Here is a 22750-nt window from a genome sequence, read left to right on the forward strand (position 1 = left end):
GCAACTAGGTTCACGAGTGCGTGTTGTGGCCAGAACCACTCTCAACCACCTTTGCCTCTTATGTGGCTGCTTTGGAATCCCACGTGATAAGCCACTTCGATGAGCTATCATGTGTGACCAGATCACCTCTGAAAAGAGCTACATATCTCAGTGGGCTTTACCTGGTAAACAAAAGTTAATTTTTTTTGGCTAGCCTCGTGCTGATGTTAACACACCCACGTAAGGTACATACTTATTCAAGGCCGAGTCGACCTCTGGGGGTGGGGGGAGTCCCAGGACCTGTTCAGATCATCACCACAGATGTTTGCCTTTGCCAGCAATCGAACTCGCACCACTGGGTTCATAGTACGGTGCCACTCCCCGCTATGCTACCACTCCTCATAAGGTGCGGGCTAACAGCACTTGTCCCAGCATCCTGTGTACGCTATACGGGGGATCTTTGCCTCGTGTGCATGGGTGCGTGCGTGTTGGAACATCGGTGCAGATTACGTGTGCGTTCGGCAGGGAGGAGCTTTGGTCAGGGTGAGAGAGAGAGGAGGAGGAGGTCTCGCTGGCTGGTGCCAGGACCCCAGTTGGTGCAGCCCCCAACACCACCACCTCCTCCGGCTATATAGGCACCCGAGCCGTCCGCAGAGCTCACGTTAGTGCCTGAGTGCTGACGGGACCCGTCGCGCGTCCTCTGCTACTCGGCGAAATACACGCACGCACGCGCACGCACGCGCACACAGTCAGCCGGTGACAACAGCCACTCCCAAGTTTACTGCCGCCTCTCTCTCCCTGCGTGACAGCCACCATGGTGAGTTGTGCCCGCACCGCCCGTCACCCCGTGGGTCTTTCTGCTGCTCTCGATGAGCTGAGACGGTGGACGTGCGCGAGCTTTTCTCGACACCGCGCGTGCGTTGCAAGTCGGCTCCGTGTGCAGGTGCCGGGTGGATTATTACAACGCGGCGTTGTCCAATGGAGGAGATTCACCCCCCCCCCCGCCAGATGAATGTGGAATTTCCACCACTGGCTCCGGGCCATAAGTGGGAAATTAGCACTGCCGCAATGCTCATTTCATCAAGAAATCGCTGACTTTTCAACTTGGATTGAGAGATGGCGACGGCTTAGGGCAGTCTTCATCCAGCAGTGGATTGATCATGGCCAATGTTACGGTGTTTTAATGTTAGTGCACTATTTTGTTAAACGAGTGTCCCGTGGTCGATGTTTTTCCCCCCTACAAACTTGCCACGTACACATTAACAGACTGAACCTGCGGAGCAAAAGAACGTTTGTAAATGATCATCTAACGCATTTTTTATTCCCAGCATCTGGCAAGCCTCGTGCGTTATTACTAGCTCCGTAAACTATCACGCGACATCGCAAGCGCGCGTTATGTCGTAACACTGCGCACATTCAACACTCGGGCGGCAAAGGGGCCCAAGTTGGTGGCAACTTTTCGGCTGGTGGCTCGGTGACCGATGGGAGTGGACGTTCCAATTTTTCTCTCTCTCTCGCCCTCCCACCCCCGTGGCTTTAATTGCAAACTGCTTCGTCACCGCTGAAGTTTTAACCCTTCCCTAGCCACCGGGGCAGCAGTGTTGCCGTGCCTGCTCTAGACTTCACGTGCAAGTTGACCGATCCCCCGCCCCCCATCACCACCCCCGGGACCCGATCTATATTTGGCTGGGCGAGCACGCCCTTATCAGGACGGCATACGTGGGGGTGCGCGGACCACGCGTCCTGGGCCCCCCCCCCCAAGCCCCACACGCATGCCCCCCTCGTGCGTATATATAGGTGACTGGCTGCCTGGCAGCGGGCGTACCAATTTGTGGCCCGAATTTAGCAAGTTACCGTAAGATGATTCGTTTGGAGCAGTGGTTCTTAACCTTTACTACAGCCTTGCACCCCTTGATCGTTAGAAAATGTATAATTTTAATACATTCGTAGGTTTGATGAAACAAAGTTGTACTTCACGTGCCCGTGCCTAATTTGTGTTTGCGATGATTTACCTTCGAAAAACAAAATCTGCCCATGTCCCGCACCCCCAGCGGGGTGCGAGATGCACCCCGCAGGTTAAGGAACCACTGCTTTAGACACGCTGTTAAATCATGTGGCCGTTTCCTGCGAATGTTTGACTTGGGTGAAGATGAGACGTTCGTTCCGAAGAGTGGTTTTTCAGGTTTGTGGCCCCGTGTCATCGGGCGTGTCACCTCGGCGCGCGCCGCCGCCGACGGCCCCTTCGCGTGCAAAACTTCTGAAGCTGTCCCCGCAGTAGCGCGTCGCGCAAGCTTGAGAAGACATTTCTCGCGGACACGCGGTGCCCCCCCCCCGTGAAATCCACGACAGGAGCTGTGTACGCTTGCTCGTTCAAAGAGGGGACATTCCGGTTTGTTTCTGAAGGCTGTTTTTTGAACGCGTTCTGTGGTGGAGTGGTGGTGCAACGGTTAGCGCCATGCACTGTGACCTGGGTGATTTTGAGCTCGATTTCCTTTTTAAATATAATCCCCCCAATCATCGTACATTTTGCAGTTACAGATAGCAAGTCTTTTGTTTTGATCTTGCCCTATGTTCAGTTCACCGTCCAAGGCGATGTGTTTAAGGCCGCTTTATACATTTTAATTATTATTATTTAATTGTATAAAAGCGGTCACACCCACTTGTTTTTCGTCACCACCACAATCATCATCATCAATCAGCCATGGTCAGACCACCGCCGGATGAAGGTGACTCCCAAGCAGCCGATTAAAACATGTTGCTTATATAACCGGGCCCAACACGGCCCCACCTCCAGTGGATGTTTGATGAGTCGCGTCTGCCCTCTGTTTGGCGACGTTGAGGCGTAGCTGGTGTCCCGTCAGCCCCCTGCGAGCGCTCCCCGTGCGTTGCGTTCGTTGGAGTTTCCCCGACGTTCTGAAGTGTGTCCTTGAAGATCGAGTTGGGTTTCCTTTTTCAATCGCCCTTTAGCTTGTAACATTGAATAATAATACCAAAAAATCGTTGAGTATGGATTACAAAAGAAATGTATTTCATTACTATAACTTAGGTTGTATATTTCGATGTAAAGCTTTCGTGACTGCAGGGATTAATCTTCTTGGTTCTTTCGGTAAAGTCACGTAGAAGGGAAATAATAAAATAATAAAAATAATAAAATAATTCTCACAGTGAGAATTATTTTTCTCACAGTGAGAATTATTTTATTATGTTTTATTTTTATTATTTTATTATTTCCCTTCTACGTGACTTTACCGAAAGAACCAAGAAGATTAGGTTGTATATTTAACTCCTCCGGGGTTAACTTATTCAAAACTTTGTCATATACTGTATCAGCATACAAATAATAATTTCAGCCCTTTGTCAATCATAGATGAGGCCTCCCCACGCCATATCAGATATGGGTGTTGTTGTTTGACCATACTTCGCCACTTTGGTCAGTGCGGGTTGGCGAAGGCGGAACATGGGACCGGTTCACACATCACTCGCCACTGATGTTAGCCGTGACTTTACCGAAAAAAAAAAGAGTATGAATCCTTGCAGTCACGAAAACTTCAAATCTAGAATCGGGTCGCCAGGTTCATGGCGTAGTACGCTAATCCGCTGCCCCACCTCCTCCATCCCACGTAAACATTTGTGGCATATATATTATTTTGTCTTTATAAAACATATAAATACTTCATAGACCTGTGTGGTTTTTGTATTGTATGTGTACTTGGGCACAACCTCCATTTGCACCCCCCTTTAATATTTCATTCGGCTTCATTATGAAGAAGTACGCGTGGTATAGGCAATACATCATTTATAACCTCGGGGATACTTCAAACGAGAGCTGGGACGATTCGTCAATTTTCAGTCAAAGAATATAATAAAACAATAATCAGCTTTTGTGTTCTGTGGTAGATTGCTCGACCCCTTTGAAACTAAACTAAACAAAAAAAATTACCAGGTAAGGCCTGCTGAATTAAACATTGTAGCTTGTTTTCAGAAGCAACCTGGCCACAATATGATAGTTCGACAAAGTGGCTAATCGTGTGGACATTTATCGCTGCCAAATAATCTCAACACGTGTTTATAAACGTGGAAGGGGGGGGGGGGGAAGACGGAGGACCCGGACAAAAATCCACGCGATCACGGGGAGAGAGAGTTTATGCAGGCTCCAAAATATACAGCAGCAGGCGTCAGGGTCGGGGAGCAACCCCATTACCACATCCTGCCTCGCGAAAGCGGGAACCCGCCCCATACAAGACACGCTCGGAGTGGCTTAGCTGTCCATGCCTTTGACATCACCAAGCTCCACCCTCCCATCACCTCCCGTCCAGCGGCGCACGTGGGAACAGACTTGAGACTTGTTAGTTTAACACGTAGGCTTTCGCGACCAATATCGATAAGAGGTTTTTTATGGGTTAGGGGCCGTCTATAAATGACTTCACGCGATTTTGGACGATTTTTTACCCCCCCCCCCCATTCGTCACAGCGTCACAAAAAGTCAGACCCCCCCTCAAATATGACGTCACAAAGCTCTGCCCCCCCCCCAAATAAAACATGCTTCAAATCGCTTTAAACTATTGTCATTGTAGTGCGTATTTAATGTGGCGCTGCACTCTGATGTTGTAGGAGAAAACATTTATTAAAAAGTCTATTTAATTAAGTAGAACGTGTTGTCTATATTTATTTAAAGTTGCGCATTTTTATGTGACGTCACATTTCTCACCCCCCCCCCCATCGTCACAAATGTCTGCCCCCCCCTTGGTGCGTGACGTCATTTATGGACGGCCCCTTAGATCGCGTAACCCAAAATACCTGTATTATGGTTGACACTTGTTGTCCGATTAGCCGAACCATCAACTGATAATCGGTTGAGCAATCCATCGTTAATTTACATCATCGGATTACAGCCCAGTTACGATTCAGACGATTCATAGAACGTTTCATATATACGCAGGAGAGCTTGGTAACTGGACTCAGACACGAATATTAGAGAGTAACACGCACGACACAAATAGGTCACACACTTGTTGTACTCTATAATATGTACATCAATTTTGATTTAAAGCGTTCGTGACTGCAGGGATTCATATTCTTGGTTCTTTCGGTAAAGTCAAGTAGAAGGGAAACAATAAAAAAATATATAAAACAATAAAATTCTCACGACGTTTCGATTGCAACACAAGCAATCATCATCAGGTGTGGTTTTCACACCTGATGACGATTGCTTGTGTTTATATTTTTATTATTTTATTGTTTCCCTTCGACGTGACTTTACCGAAAGAACCAAGAAGATGTACATCAATGTCAAGTATTCAACAGGAAACAAACTCAGCTTCAGCAGACAGTAACAACTCGCCTCAGGCTGCCTTTGGGCACACTTCAAATTGTATTGCATACGAACATCCATAAAAAAAAACAATAACTTACATTTATAATGCTGCCATAATTGAACAAACTCATCTATTCCCATAATGACCTCTATGAACTCTATGTCGTGTGAAGAAGGGCCATTGCCCGAAACGTCGCTGATTATAATTCCTCCTAAGGCCCCCCCCTTTATTGACGTACACATTCAGTTAATTTGTTATTCTCTTTGTTATTTATTATTCCATAATGTTATTCCCATATTGTTATTTATTTCATATGATTACATATTTATTATGCCATATTTTATTCCCATATTATTATTATTTATTATTCAATATTGTTATTCCTATATTGTTATTTATTATTCCATTTATTTTATTCTCTATTTTATTCCCATATTGTTATATATCAATCCATATTATTCCCATATTGTTATTTGATATTCCCATATTGTCATTATTATTATTCCCATATTCCCATATTATTTGTTATTCCCATATTGACTTCACAATTGATTGACGGAACTCCTCTCATCCACGGTACTGTGGGTGACCAATCACGCAGATCGTATTATCCGCCAATTTACACCGCCGATCCGAGGAACGCGCGGATCTGTATTCACAAATTTACACCACCGATCCGAAGTTAGAAATTTTACGGACACTTGGAATAGGGGTGCGGGAAAAAGGAAGCTTTGGTGGAACCAACTAATAATATGGTGGCGGATAATCGAAGCCCAACTGTAGTGATGATTCACGTGTCGCGATGTCTTAAAAGGTTGAACAGTAGCGCCTCTAGTGGCTGCAGGGGGTGACATGAAGGCGTGATAAACAACACGACATTTATACTGGTAGGAACCTCCTGGTTACACCAGCCCACAGGGGATTATTGTGTCCGTCGTGAAGGGAGGGGCTGGGTGGGGAGGGGCTGGGTGGGGAGGGGGGGGCTGGGTGGGGAGGGTGGGGAGGGGGGGGGGGCTGGGTGGGGCTAGGTGGGGGGTAGGAGGGGTGGGACTGGGTGGAGAGGGGCTGGTCACCCCGTGGTGCCCTTATAAAACTCAACGTTTAACCTACTCACACCGGCTTGTGCCCGCCCTCACAGTCGGGCATATTTGCAGAATACACCACGCCACCGTTGACCCTGGCCATTGACCGAGCAACCCAACGTTCCTACCAGCTCCCTCCGCAGGAATGTGTTATCCATCGCTTTTTCAATCCACTGCTTGCTGGATGAGGCCTCTCCATGCCCCGTCGGTCATAGAGGATGTGGCGGAATTTTACCATATTTCACCACGCTGGTTAGTGCGAGTTGGTAACCCCTCCCCCATGACCTGCCTGCAACGCTGCGTTCCGCTCGCCTTCATCCAGCCAGCGGATGGACGGATAGCCGCAAGTTGAATAAGCGGTCTTCTCAAACGAAGCAGTAGTGACTGACTCAGTGACACTAGAAGTAGGAGGCACTCTATTTATTAACAGCCTTCACAGCTCACAAGAGGTAACTACAGCTCCTAGTCAGGACAGCTGGCAGACTGCCTGACTGATGACGCTGAGAAGGTGAAGACGTAGACGAAGACTCCAGCAGCACGACGGGATCCCACTCCAAATGACAGCCCCGAGTCTTTGCTCGCGGTCCCCTTTTATCCTCCTAGCGTGGCCTCGCTCCGCCCCGGCCACACCCCCCTTCTAGAACCTACTCGCGGTTTCCCGGGCTCGCCTCACGTGCCCCCTCTGTAACCTTTCCCCTACATCCCTCTCTCTGACTTATCACGTGACTTGCTGACAGACAGGACTGCTGCAACTGCAGATCCCCTTCTCTGCCAGCAATCAGCGCTATGCTACGTAGTGACCATTCCATGTCACTACATCAGTATAAAAGACCCCCCGGGTTGTGAAGTTCTTCTCTCGTTGAAGCAGTGCCGGATTATCCTCGTAGCAAAAGTAGCTACATATGCTACGGGCCCCGTACTTTAAAGGGCCCCACGCTAAATGCTTTCAAGCTATCAGTTCCGGTTCAGTGATTCTGCACTTGCTCTATTACAATAGTACTATATTGCCTTGAACTTTTATGAACGACTGGGTGATTAAGGTTAGCGATTTGTCGTATTATCTGGCTATATAGAAAATGCAAAAAAAATAGATAACTTTACGATGCAAGTAAAAATGTCATGTTTTTATTACATATGTGTTTTTTTATGGCCCCTTTTATCATATGCTACAGGCCCCGCACTAGCTTCATCCAACTCTGCGTTGAAGGGAAGAGGCGGGGGTAGCTGAAGCTTCTGGGTTCACGGCGACGTGTGGGACACAAATAGGCTTCTGGCGACGCACGTGGCCCTCTCTCTTTGCCACACGCACCTGCTCGCACCGCTCAACCCCGTCACTGCCACATTGGTGGCAGCAACGACTGTGGCAGCAGCGGCGGTGGCAGCTATAGCATTGCCTGTCTTAGGTGTGTGTACGTGTGTATCTAGATTTATCAAATCTAGATTTGGAAACTCATATTTTTAGAACTGCTTCTAGATTTTTCAAATCTATATTTGAAAACTCTTTTCTTTAGAACTGCTTCTTGTGGTTAGTTTGTTGTCCTGCCCCCCGCAACTCCGATTCGCACGTATTCTGGAACTTCTTTTGCACCGTACGTAGCCAACCGCGCTCATCGAAGGTGCATGGGAAGGAACAACAAGGTGCTGTAGCCCAGGCTCTCAGACAAATTCGTCGTTGATAAAACTCGACCAAGAAACCTGCTTAAATTGAGACAAAACAATAATCGGTTAATATTCTTTGATTAGACCTGTAATTTTTAAAGATATTTCCTAAATTTATTTCAAAAGAGAATCCATGCATGCATTAATGTTAATCCAAGTCAATTGTAACATTTATTAATGTAAATGAAATAACCCGATGTGAGTTGTCAAAATACATATACTAACCTTATGTGTCCTGAATTTTTGGGCCACCCTGTATCTATACAGGAGCTTTATAGTGGTTTAAATGCAATAAGTACTGCACCCGATAGGGTGATAGAGCTTCCAATTTGGTAACTCAGCCATACAGCGTCACTAGGTGCGTACCAGGGTATCTCGTATTACTTATTCCACTCAGGATGATTCTGCCAACAAGTGCTCACAGTAGGGAGAGATGCCATGCTAATTCCAATTGAGTAACATGCGGGTAACTGCTTTTTTTTAACTTTAGCCAATGACGTCGGCACACATTGGCCTACATCTTGTGAAGGACATCACGAGATATTTAACGTCCACGGAAACAGTCGGCGTATATGGTTTTGATATTTAATACATGCGCAGTATTATTCAGGGCGGCCGCTGGAGCCAAACCGTGAACCTCCGTGCCAAGTGGCGAGCGGGATAAACTTGATTCTCCCGTGTAACAACGAGAGGGTCCACACCGCTCTGAGAGAGTTTTATTATTTCTGAGTTCCATATGGATGCTTCGTGTCATGATTACACGACGCCGATATCATGACCGGGATGAAAGAACGCTGACATCGACCGATCGTGCCCTACCCAACGTACCGCGCTCCAGGCCTCGAACCTGGGGTGATGGCCACCGTGGCTCTGCAATTCCCTGCCCCTGGAGGTTAGGAATTCGCAGTCGTTGGATGTCCCTTCTGTAAAAGATGTGGTTCCAGACATACAGTACCCTGGCGTCTACAAACTAAGTTTCCTCTGTGGTAGCAGTTACATTGGAGAAACCAAACGACATGTCTCGGACCGCATCCGTGAACATAAGGCAGACCTGAAACACGGTAGGACAAACACCTCAGCCGTGGCAGATCACTGTTACAATTCAGTGGGCTCACATGACATTGACTTCTCCAAGACAGAGGTTCTCTGCAAGCCATCTGGCTATCATGAGAGATTCGTTCATGAGGCGATCCACATATACAACCACAGAGACAATTTCAACCGAGAAGATGGATTCTGGCTTAGCAATCATTGGAAGGACGTAATAAACCATTTCGGATCTTAACTGATTGTGTTCACGTTTACGGTGACTTTCAGACCACGTTCCACTCACTGGCATGGTGCAGTGTGCAGAGTAATGTATGGTGTCGTAATTGTACAGTAAACATATAGCAGTATGATACACATTAGGGTGGGTAGAATAATACATAGTGTTATATTAAAATGGATAAGGCAGCAACTGCAGCAGCAGCAGCAAGTGCAGCAGCAGCAAGTGCAGCAGCAGCAGCAAGTGCAGCAGCAGCAGCAACTGCAGCAGCAGCAGCAACTGCAGCAGCAGCAGAAACTGCAGCAGCAGCAGCAACTGCTGCAGCAGCAGTAACTGCAGCTCCCTTTGATGCTGTTAATCCTGCATAATGCACATGCATATGCAGTACTAATCACATTCCTGCATTTCCCATAAATATGCTAAATTCCTTTTGATATGCAAATTCCTTTGTCAATGCGCCCAGCTTATATATATGCTCCAAGCTCGTGTGCTGTTTCATTCAGACTCTGTCGCCTCGACGGACCTGGTTTTCACCTGAGGACGGCTGCTTGCGTTGTGGCCGAAACGTCGTGAGAATTGTTTTATTATGTTTTATTTTTATTATTTTATTACTTCCCTTCTACGTGACTTTACCGAAAGAACCAAGAAGACGTTGGATGTATGTTGATCTTCTTTCGCACCGTAACTAGTAGTCAACCGTGCTAATCGGAGGTTTGGGGGATGGGCAACAAACTAAACACACACAAAAATCAGTTCTGAAGAGATGATTTTTCAATCTAGATTGAAAAGTGAATATCTCTAGTGGCTTCCTAATATCGGAAGGAGAACTGGCCTCTTTCTCCAGTTCGACATGTTTTCTCTTTCATCATTCTCTCCCCAGTTGCTTCTCCTTATTTACCACCCATCATACACATGGCCCCTCTGAGCGCAATTATTAAATGGTGCCTTAAAACAATAAAAAATTATTGCTCAAATTGGGGGGAAAGGCAAGATATGTCCTTTTTAAATACATCATAAACCATATGTAGATTGTATATGTGTGTGTGTTTCTATTGGCTCGGTGGAGCAGCGGTACGTGCCAGACAGGTACGCTCGCTCGCCCTGCCAGGTGCTGGCATAGCCAGCCACCTCTCCTGGCCGACCGTGGCTTTACACCAGGGGTGGGGAACGTCCGGCCCGCGGGCCGTACGAGGCCCGCGAAATTATTTGGTCTGGCCCTGCCAAGGCAACCGCAGACAGGACTCAAAATTCAATAAATCTAGGAGCAAACCTGGAAAAGCAGTTGCGAGTAGCAACATCATCAATACCAACTAACATCACACGACTCGCCAAAGAGAATCAGTTCCAGCCATCACATTAGGGGGTGAGTTAATTAAATGTTTGACCAAATATAACACGCTAATTTTTAAGTTGATAATTTTGTATGGCCCGCGAATGATCTTATAAATATCCCCACCCCTGGTTTACACCCTGTGCAGCACTGCGAGTCGGGCACCACGAACACGCGCGTCCCTCGCACTGCGCGTACGCACACGACTGCGTGTCTGCGTTCAAGTTGTCGTCCTCCCCCCCCCGCACCTCCGATTTGCACGGTTGGCTACATACGGTGGTGCGAAAGAAGTTCAAAATACATACAGTGCATACGAGTTTTTTTTTTATTTTACCCCGGTGAACACTTAAGAGACTGGGGGGGAGGGTGAGTCTCGTTTAAAAAGAGTGACTGGGTCGCCGAAGTGAGTAACATCAACGAATCAAATAAAAATCGAGGGAGAAAAACAAAAACAACACAACTGTGTCACACGAGCAATCGAACAAACAAACTAAACAACATTCTGCGTGTGCGCGCGTGTGCAGCGTGAGTGCATCTCGGTACACGTCGGGCAGGCCGGCGTGCAGATCGGCAACGCGTGCTGGGAGCTCTTCTGCCTGGAGCACGGCATCATGCAGGACGGCACCCTGCAGGACAAGCAGTCGCAGAGTGCCCTGGCCGCCGCCGCCACCGTCGCCGCCGGCAGCGGGGGCAGCAGCGGCGGCGGCGGCGGCGCGCCGAGGCCGCACAGCGACCGCAAGGACGCGTTCAGCACCTTCTTCAGCGAGACCGACGCCGCCAAGTACGTGCCCCGCGCCGTCTTCGTCGACCTGGAGCCCACCGTGGTCGGTAAGTTGAACCCGGACGATGCAAAACTCGCAGTCCGCACAACCCGCGGTAACTCGGCGGCGGGAGGTTCGAACGTCGTGGGCGCGTGCGTTTTGGGTACGGGCCGATGGCGAAAAAATGTATCTTTTGAGAGGCAATCGTTTCAAAAGTGGGTCTGTGAAGAAGGGCCATTGCAGATGGTGCGTCCTGTTCTCTCTCATAACGAGAAGAGAACAGGCCGGCTAAAAGAAAAAAATCCATTCGGTGACGGTAGATTTTATTCCGCGTTGTGTTCTTGTGCCACGCCACATCACGCGGCTTGCTTCGAGGTGATCGGACGACTTCACGAAGAGGGAACCACGATTGGGTTCGTGTGACGGCGACGCTTTGTTCAAAAGTGCTCTCTCCTGGGTAGCTTTCGTATCTCTGCAAGCCGCGGCGACCAAGAGGCATCGTGTCAGCCCACACGCCGCCACAAAACGCCACCTTTCTCAGTCCACCAGTCGCTCGCCAATGCAAAAGCGCGTACCGATGCGCGCTGTTTGTATCGCGACCTATAAAGCCATGATTGTAACTAAGATCTGTACTGTGTACTATTGAACTAAAGTCGAACCCCTCTTAACGACGGTATTTGGTTCCACGAAACCGGTCGTTAAGTGATTTGATCGTGAAGCGAGTATAGGAAATACACGTTAAAGGCTTAATTCGTTCCAATGGCATCAAAAGTTACCCATTTTCACCCAAAAACGTACTTTATAATATTTAAACAATTGATATTAAGATACTAACACCATTATAATCACATAAAAAAACACTGTTAACCAATGCATTAACTAATATTTACTGTACCGACCGACAACAGCCCGTCGTAAACAGCCCGTCGTAAACAGGGGAATGGTCGGTAAGCGAACACATTGGGCTCTATGGAGGCACTACACTACTATACACTACACTATACACTACACTATACACTACACTATACACTACACTATACACTACACTACTATAGACTACACATTGAGCTCTATGGAGACCTGTCGTTAAGCGATTAGTTGTGAACAGGAGTGGTCGTTAAGAGGGGTTCTGCTGTATTTTGAACTATGTTTACATACCCAGGCAAGGCACACTGAGCTATGAAGCTCTTTTCGGAAGTGACTTGGCCATCACAAATGACAGTGGCTTATCATCGTGTGGAAATGTATAGCAGCCCAAATACTCTCAAGCAGGATTCTAAATGTGAATGGAGAAACCAGAGGACACGGAGAAAAATCCACACGACCACAAGGAGAACATGAAAACTCCAAATATACAGGTCGAGATGGAACCCACGACCTGCTGTATACCAGGCGAGGTAATTAACGTCTCGCCACCGTGGAGTCCATCTTTACCGTCCCAAGACACCCATGAAATAGCTGATTGGGCCCTTTCTGCTGAAATAAATGAAAACAATCCCGAAATGTCACCTTTTATCTGCTTCCTTGTGAGGCCACACAGCCTTATAGACGGGTGCGTCAGGTGATTTATTTACGATTGTGCACCACTCCCAAACGCAGCAGCGGCATCACCAAATCATGCTTCATTCAGCGAAACGAAATTGATCCCATTGATAGTCAATCCCCAACCAGGCATTGAACTCCCGATCCTTCCGACTGAACCGCTCGCTATACCACTGGGCCACATGGCCGATTCATGTGCGGCATATCCTTTTAAAGCAACAATCATAACTTACAAAGTTAAAATAACGTTTTGGTGTTAAAGTCTCAACTCTATTCACTTTTGGATTTTGTTTAAGACTATAAGGGATGTGGTGTTGTCTTGTGTTTGGAACTGCTGTTGTTATTGTTGTTGTTTTGCTGCCTTTGCCAAGCTTGCATTTAGTTTTAAAACACCGACAGGAATGGATATACTTTAGCATATTGTATTTACATCGTTTATTTATTTATAGTGACTTTCTTACCTTTCCTACACTTTTCACTCCTATCGGTTTTTGCATTCTTGTTGTAACCTTCTGACCCGTCCCTACTGAACATCCGTGAAATAGAGCTCCATCAGCTCATTGGATTCCTCCGGTCTAAATAAAGATTCAGATTTTTTTTTCTGACCAATCCTGCGTAACACAAGAATAACAACAACAACAACCATATTGGTCGCACTTTTTTACGCATTAAACCGAAGCCTCCGCACGCATCCAGCCGATCGCAATACGCTCGCTACAACAATCTCGTCACGCTCAACCTCCCCTGCGCGTTCGAAGGAACCGTCGCTTTCACGACATTCAATGAGCCGGTGAGAAGGAAGTGAAAGAGAGAGGGGGGGTCGTTACTGGAGATCAGCGGGGGGCATCTATTCGTGGATTGCCCCTGCGTACGAAGCGATGAGATCAGCTCACGAGCAAGGGATGTCGTTGAGACGGATGGCAGGGAAACTGGACCATGGGGGAAATAGCGCGACGGGATCGAGACGCCTTCGTCCATAAGTGGATAGAGTTGAATTTCGATTTAAAGCTTTCGTGACTGCAGGGATTCATCTTCTTGGTTCTTTCGGTAAAGTCACGTAGAAGGGAAATAATGAAATAATAAAAATAAAACATAATAAAATACAATTCTCACGACGTTTCGGCCACAACGCAAGCAGCCGTCCTCAGGTGAAGAACAGGTCTGTCGGAAAGACAGCGTCTGAATGAACACCACCATGCTTGGCAGCGTATATTTAAGCTGGGTTAGAGGAGGAAGGGCGCCTTGACAAAGGAATTTGCATATCAACAGAGGAATTTTGCATATTTATTGTATTTTATGATGTTTTATTTTTTTTATTTTTTATTTCTCTTCTATGTGACTTTACCCAAAGAACCAAGAAGATGGATAGAGTTGATGAAAATGAAATTCCCATCAAGAAATCGTTCGTTGTTTACTTACAATGTTGAACTTGATCTATGATACACACCTAGCGTTGCCAATCCTCCCGGATTATCCCCGGAGCCTTCTCCAGCATTGGCATCGATGTCCTGGTGACTACTGGAAGCAATTCGGGAGATTTTAATCCTCGGATATTTTAATAAAATAAAATAAAATCTTCCACAATAGCTTCAGTCAGAGGGAGCAACCTTATACACACCGGCCATCTAAACCTTTTAGGGGGGGAGGGGGGGACAACTACCACGCACCTCATAACCTACCTCTTTTTTGACAGCTCCTCGGCACAGTCAAACGAAGCCCCCCCGACTTGTATTGTGAAGGTTATGCTGCTATCCCCCCTCCCCCCACCTCCCCCCTCCGCCCCCCCTGCTATTGAGACTGGTGGTATCACGGATGAAATCCATCCGCCCTCCAGGCCTCGCGACCTCCTTTCTCTGCCAAGCCCCGTGGATATTTTATCGTTCGTGCCGCTTGTTTACAGGGACGGCATCAGTCGCGGGCATGCCACGCACGCCGCACGCAGCAGGCAACACCAACCGCACGCATTGGAACCATGTAAAAATGTCATCGATATCGCAGTCCACGATTTATCCACCGCTGGATGATAGGGCCTCTCCAGGCCGCCGCCGTGCCTCATTGGTCTCGCGATGAAACGTTCCGCCTAGCGCCTGCACACGAGTCGATTTCATCGCTCCATCTCCGTGGTGGAGATCCTCCTGGGTTGTTGCTATACTTTGTTAGGTATCGCCCACCGGCCACCATCCCTTCTAGCTATGACGTGCCCTCCCCAATCCTGCTCACCTTTCTTCACAGTCAAGGTTACATCTCTAATCGGTGTTTGCTCCCTGATCCTGTGGTCCTAATCTCGTCTGTGGAATGCAAAGCGTGCACCTATCCATGCTAATTTGCACACGTAGTCAGTTTCTTTAATTCTATTCTTCGTTGTCCACGTTTCTGCTCCGTACGTCACAGCAGGTGACATACACCTGATATACACCTGCTGTTGAGTGGAGGAGGGCTTACGACACATTTTATTTACACGACCACACCCAGGGGTCGGCAACCAAAATCACAAGAAGAGCGATTTTTTAGAATTCGGTGGAAAAAGACCCTCAACATTTCAAGAGCCACAACGAAGCAGCAGTCCTTAAAGAGCCACATGCAGCTCCGGAACCGCAGGTTGCCGACCCCTGACCTAACCCAAAAGAAACCAATTATGCATAGTGATATACACCGACTGGACAATTCTTTCGAATAATATTCATACATTAACCCCTAACCCTTCATGCCCCCCCCCCCCCCAATTTCCCCCTAAGTTTCTACCACGTTCTCCACATGGATCCCAGGCCGATCGGTGCTCAGGGCTGCAGGGCTTCCCAGTGGGGGGCGAAAGACAATTACCCCCCCCCCACCGCTGCCCCCCCAGTCTGCCAAGTTTGGAGGAAGAGGGCGAAAGTCTGCTCCCCCAGCAACGCCAACACGCGCGAGCCCCATTCGCAACGCGCCTTGACCCCTCGTGTGCGACCCCTCTTTCAGACGAGATACGCACGGGCCCGTACCGCCAGCTCTTCCACCCCGAGCAGCTCATCACGGGCAAGGAGGACGCGGCGAACAACTATGCGCGCGGCCACTACACCATTGGCAAGGAGATTGTCGACCTGGTGCTCGACCGCATCCGCAAGCTGGTACGGGGCGGTGGGGGCGGGCCGGTGGTGATGGTGGTGGGGAGCGGTGGTGTAGCGGTTAGCGCTACGCTACACTATGAATCCCGGCGAGCCGAGTTTGATTCCCGCTCACGGCCAATTCCAGTGACAATTATTTGAACCGGTTCCTGGGGCCTCCCCTAGGTCGACTCAGCCTCAAATGAGTACTTGGTGCGGTGTGTAAACATCGCCACTGGGGAGACAAAGGCAGCCGGGCGTGGTGCTGGCCACCCACCCCCTCGTGTGCCGTGCCGGCCTTCATAGGTGCTCGCTAACAGCACTTGCTCCTACAGTCTGTTAAGGCTATACGGGGATCTTTGTCTTTGGTGGCCGGTGGGGAGGAGTGGGGCAAGCACTGTCAGTTTTTAACGATTTTCCACTGACGTTGAAAATGGTTACTGCAACCGCTGCGCTGCCCAGAGAGGTCCCATGGAGGCCCCGGGGCTGGAGGTCCTAGACATAATTCCACGTGGGGCCCCCTTGATTCATGAGTAACATAAAATCAGAAATGTTGTGGAGTGGAAGATGGCAGCCTCCACGCGGCCCACTCTGGTTAAGTGAGAAATCAACGCGGCGACCGAACGTCGAGCATCCCCCAGTTTCCAGACAAACAACACAAGCAGCGCCAACGGCCTGTTCAGGGCCAATCAACGCGCCAGATGGGCCCTGAGTCAAGAATCCTCCAGAAATGTTATGGGGTCCTTTTGGGGCAAATTGCACCTTCTGCACTCCGTGCTTCACCCTCTCTGGGCGGCCCTGGCAATAGCTCTGTCCGTCCGTCCAACTGCCTGAAACGCTGCACATAATTAGGAACCACTGTGCATCATGAGGAACCACGAATTATGGGGAGATACATGCATTCGTCTACGTGAATAGGGTCAGGCATAGGCAGAGGAGAAGAGGAAGCTCCTGAACCTGGACTTGAAGAAGGGAAGGAGTCGGCAACTTTATTGACACTGGTTTGTGGTGTTTATTTTCCGGAGCGTGTTAGAATCGGAAAAGTACTGAAATCAATTGTCCACGCTCCATATCCGTTTGTCAACACTGTGCTCCACGTCAGAAAATTCACGTTTCTTCACTACACGCCCAATCCCCGGGTTTGATCTTTCACGAAGCTCATACTCCTGGTGGGGGAGGACATTTCAGACTAATCGGGGGGAACATATATTCCTCGTCACTGACTTGGATCGTTGTTACTGCTGCCTGTGTTCCCAATCGCTGTCCTCACCCCCATGTCCACCCCATGTCCCCACCTAATGTTCCCACACGGACCGCAGGCCGATCAGTGCTCGGGGCTGCAGGGATTCCTGATCTTCCACAGCTTCGGGGGTGGCACGGGCTCGGGCTTCACGTCGCTGCTCATGGAGCGCCTCTCGGTCGACTACGGAAAGAAGTCCAAGCTGGAGTTCTCCATCTACCCTGCGCCACAGGTGAGTTGGCGCTACGGTTTGCGGACAAGGCCTCGGTGCTCCGGATTTAAACTAAACTAAAAAAACTAAACTATTTTTTTTATTTTACCAGGTAAGGGCTCACTGAGCTGTATAGCTCTTTTTCAGACGCGACCTGCCCACGAATGACCGCTCAACAAAATTACTTATCAGGTTGAAATTTAAAGCAGCAAAATAATGTAAATAATATAAACCCATGTTTCTATCGCATTACTGACCTGCCCCAACTCCAATCGACTTGACCTGACCTGACCCGACCGATACCAACCTATACACATTCTGACCCGTTTCTCCATCCTTCCGCGGCCCTCGTGTCGCGTACGGCACAGGTGTCCACCGCCGTGGTGGAGCCCTACAACTCCATCCTCACCACCCACACCACCCTGGAGCACACCGACTGTGCCTTCATGGTCGACAACGAGGCCATCTTCGACATCTGCCGCCGCAACCTGGACATCGAGCGCCCCACCTACACCAACCTCAACCGCCTCATCGGCCAGATTGTGTCGTCCATCACGGCCTCGCTCCGCTTCGACGGCGCCCTCAATGTCGACCTCACCGAGTTCCAGACCAACCTGGTGCCCTACCCGCGCATCCACTTTCCGCTGGTCACCTACGCGCCCATCATCTCGACCGAGAAGGCCTACCACGAGCAGCTGTCCGTGGCTGAGATCACGACGGCCTGCTTCGAGCCGGCCAACCAGATGGTGAAGTGCGACCCACGGCACGGCAAGTACATGGCGTGCTGCATGCTGTATCGCGGCGACGTTGTGCCCAAGGACGTCAACAACGCCATCGCCGCCATCAAGACCAAGCGCAGCATCCAGTTCGTCGACTGGTGCCCCACGGGCTTCAAGGTGAGGATGCTCAGCGTGAGGTTTTGCAAAACGAAATTCGCCATGGAAATATTTTGTCGACAAAGCGTTTTTATTTTTGAGTCAGCGATGGCTACAAGTGGACTTATAAGCGTGACAACTGACTACCACTACTACCCACCACCGTCATCACCATCACCAGAGAACAAAGACCAGCTGACCATGACGAGACAAAACTAACAGAGTCTGAGTGAAGACACAGGCCGAGATGATGTAATAGTATTACTAGAGACTGCAGTGCACTGAGGAAAACCGAACAGGTAATTAGCTATGTGTATATAACAGGATTTACTGAGTTTAATAATTGGCTGACCTGATAACGATCGGAGGAGAAACACTGCTACACAGACACCAATATTTAGCAAACGAACGTGTCTAACGACTAAATAATTAACTGATTTATTCGACTAGACTAAGATAATGACGACATGAAATCCACAGAGACTCGACTAATATTTCCCATAGTCTCATCGACTAGACCAGGCCCAACACTAAAATAAAAACTTCTGACTGCATGAGCACCGGGTAAAGCCAGTGTCGCCAACGTAGCGATCTTGTCGCAAGATCTCGAGGCGTTTTGTGTTTCCATAGCGAAGAACGTTTCTCAGACCGACAAGTATAGAGACTCCAGCACTCCTGCCCGTCCAACCTCCATGATGCTGTTACAAATAGTTCTCCCGTGTATTTTTGGGTTGTGGTTTTAGTTTGCTGTCCTTTCGCCGCACCACCGATGAGTACGGTTGGCTACGTACGGTGCGAAAGAAGTTCAATATATATAAATTCATACGTACCGCTATGTGTTGTTTGAAACGATTTCCGACGTTTCGCTCCTACGTGCTGGGAGCTCCTTCAGGAACTAATGTCAATGCTGAGAGCTACTACGGAACTCAGTTTTTAAAAAGAAACTTCCAGGTCCTGGCACAACATGTCAGACATGACGCTGGACAATACGCGGTACAACCCACAATGCAACCGCGAGAACGTACGCGGTAACAGTTTGATGATGGTACCTTTCATGATGACACCTTCCAACGCGCCCTTTCTTGTACCTCTCACCACAACTCATCCGGTGGCCCTCACCGCCACTCCCCCTGGTGTCTCCCACCACCCCAGGTGGGCATCAACTACCAGCCTCCCACGGTGGTGCCGAGTGGCGACCTGGCGCGGGTGCAGCGCGCCGTCTGCATGCTCAGCAACACTACGGCCATCGCTGAGGCCTGGGCTCGCCTGGACCACAAGTTCGACCTCATGTACGCCAAGCGCGCCTTCGTGCACTGGTAAGTTTTCAGCAGCAACGTTGATCATGGTTGCCACGGTGGCGAGATGTTAACTACCTCGTCTGGTATACAGAATGTCGTGGGTTTGATACCGACCCTGACGCCTGATGTATATTTGAAGTTTGCATCTCTCTCTCCTCGTGGTCGCGTGGATTTTTCTCCAGGTCCTCTGGTTTCCCCCCTCCACATTTAGAATAAACATGCATCTCGAGTATTTTGCTGCCATATATTTCCACATGATAAGCCACTTCGTTGAGCTATCATTTGTGTGCAGCTTCTGAAAACGAGCTATCTAGCTAAGTGAAAATAAGAAGAGTAAGAAAAGAGTTTATGTAATTTTTTTATTTTAAGGAGTGGGTTGCTGAAGTAGTGGTTAGAGCAGTGCTGATAGGACTGTAGATTATGATGGTGACGATGCTGATGAATGATGAGGATGCTGTTTCTGATGTGGGTGATAAGAACGTTGCCGCTCCAAATGTGATGAATGATGTCGATGATGGTGATTTGGCCACAAATACCATTGCCGAATGTGATGATTTCTGCATCTGAAGCTACTGCCAATGGTGATAACACTTCTACTCTTTGTTGGTGATTCTGGCGTAATTTATGATGGTTACTATCTTGACGATGTTGACGATGTTGATGCCTCGGACTTGCCTGCAGGTACGTGGGGGAGGGAATGGAGGAGGGGGAGTTTGCCGAGGCCCGGGAGGACCTGGCCGCCCTGGAGAAGGACTACGAGGAGGTCGGGGTCGACTCCCTGGAGGGCGACTGCGAGGACGGGGAAGAGTACTGACCCGTTGACCCATTGACCCGGTGACCTGGCCTTCCCTTGCCAGTGCCATGGGCCTTCGTGGCTGCTGCCTTAGCTATCGTCAGACGCGAACACAACTCAAACGCCAAAGGGGCTGCGCTCGTAAAAATGAATTCTGTAGCTCGCTTATTCATTCATTCATAAAAAGGTAAAGGTACAGCCCTGCAATTTTTTGCTCGCACAACTGCTGGCAGAAGGGCCTCGGCTAGACGGAGCGCTAGAAAGACTCTCTAGAGGGTATTGGCACGCCAAATCCATCTCACCTTTTGTATGCAAACTTAAAAGCATTATAAGAATACCGGGTACAATAATACTGGATAGTATTATATGCATAATGCTTTCGCGGTAGTGCCGTACACTGACAATCCCTCCTCCAAGTCCAGCCTAGAAGCGTTCTGGAGAATATCGAGTGAGACATGAAGCCCTGTGTCATGGAAAAGCGTGGTGTCTGGGTAATGGATTAGTGAGGTGGCGGGGGGCAGCGTTTTCATTTTTTTCTTTCAGAACCCAAACATTTTCCTATCCTCAGCAACGATAACGATGGAATAGACATTGAAACGTGGACACCGCGATGCTTGTTTAGGAGCGCAGCCACCGTGCGATGTTCAGCTTACAACGCAGCGCACTGATGCGACATTCAAATACACAGTCTGTCAACGCCACGCGTGTCCGCTGTTATTTTTTGTCGTCGCGAGCGGTGTGTATATGTGTGTGTGTGAGCGGCCATGAGTTCGGTACTGAGTGCGGGTTGAGGTTAGGGTCAGGCCCGAATTGGCGGACGGAGTTAAGTTGGTGAGGGATGATTGAGGGGCTTGTGGACAGGTGGCGGCTCAGAAGTCAGTGCCATGCTGAAACCACCCGTTTTTCCCACTGGCACATCCAAGCTGAGCTAGCATGGAAGGCCCTTCTGGTATGGGTGGTTTTCCACTGGCTATTTGGCAAGCCAAGCTGTGACCAAAGTGTGATAAGCTGGCTTCAAGGGACACCTGTGCCGGGTTGGCTCAGTACAGCCTTGGTGTGGCTCACTTGTGCAGCAGGACAAAAAAGATACAAGAGTTTGTGTATGTACATAGATTTGGATGAGTGTATGCATGACACCTTCACGTTGAATATATCAACGCAGGCCCTGCTCCACTCTACAGCTGTGCTCCAGTGTGGAGTGCCAGCCTTGTCACACAAACCTTGTCGACATCGAAATGGACACTGCACTTCGTATCATCAGTGGCTTCCTGTGCTGGCAAACATCGCTCCAGACAACAACCAACATGATGCTGCGACGATCCGGGAGTACAACAAGATCATGGAAACCTTTGCCCTGCCGCTCCACCAAGACGTAAATGAAACCCCACGCCCTAGGCTTAAATCCAGGAAGCCTTTTTGGATATGCACCTCCGCTCTGGCAGCTGAAAATAAAGACACCGGCACTCGACGGTCTGAAGGGTGGGGCGGCTACGAACGTGCAAAAAACATCGTTGAGGACCCGACCGTGGAAGTGCAGGGATTCTGTCTCTCTCACGACGGCCGTGGACCACACTGAACAGCGCTCGGACGTAGCACGTTGTCCCATTAAAGTAAAATCAATGAATCACCAAACTGCGACTGTGGTAAAGCCCAAACCATCAAACACATCACTGATGAGTGCGCCATCCACGCACACCCTGGCGGTATCGCTGCAATCCATGCAGCGTCTACTGCTGCCTTGGATTGGTTGAAGGACCTTACCATTTAACGATGACATCTATACAAACTGTTGCTTACATGCCATACGAAAGAAAAAAAAAGTGTATGCATGTATGAATGCAGCAGCATACGTCACCGCTACTTAGGGGTGAACGGCAGTTGTTGTCATGCCGAAGCACAGTAATTCCATCGCCGCTCGATGAACGCAGTTCGATTCCCGGAAATGGCTAACGTCAGTGCCAAGTATCTGAACTGGTTCTGGGGCACCTATAGGTCGACTCGACATTATATGAATGCCCGGAGTGGTGGTGTAAGCAACGCTTGGGAGACAGAGGTGATCAGCTGTGGTGCAGGCCACACCGCCCCTCTATGCACTGTGCTGGCCTTAATGAGTACTCGCACAACTTTGAACTCGTAACCTGGTCGCAAGCTTTACACACTATCAGCTTTAGCATCACAATCCATGACAGGCAAATTACTGGGTTCACTGATAATCGGGACCGTATGTTTTTAAGTGCTTGCCATGAGAGAGCAATGTACGGTATATAGAACTTTATGCTGACCGTTCTCTGTTCGTGAAACCAATCAATATCTGGGCC

The 22750-nt window shown here is 48.9% G+C and overlaps 1 protein-coding gene across 1 annotated transcript; it reads left to right on the plus strand.

Annotated features, from left to right (window-relative positions):
- Nucleotides 1-540: 540 nt before the first annotated feature.
- LOC133342694 (tubulin alpha-8 chain-like) lies at nucleotides 541-21133 on the plus strand. The gene is made up of 7 exons (XM_061552018.1): nucleotides 541-796; nucleotides 11157-11460; nucleotides 15891-16039; nucleotides 17335-17487; nucleotides 17835-18362; nucleotides 19494-19657; nucleotides 20321-21133. The coding sequence occupies exons 1-7, from the start codon at nucleotides 794-796 to the stop codon at nucleotides 20451-20453; spliced, it is 1434 nt and encodes a 477-aa protein (XP_061408002.1). The 5' UTR covers nucleotides 541-793; the 3' UTR covers nucleotides 20454-21133.
- Nucleotides 21134-22750: the final 1617 nt, after the last annotated feature.

Source organism: Lethenteron reissneri, chromosome 15, assembly GCF_015708825.2.
Source record: "Lethenteron reissneri isolate LAM-NWPU_2019-01 chromosome 15, ASM1570882v1, whole genome shotgun sequence".
Taxonomy (NCBI): domain Eukaryota; kingdom Metazoa; phylum Chordata; class Hyperoartia; order Petromyzontiformes; family Petromyzontidae; genus Lethenteron; species Lethenteron reissneri.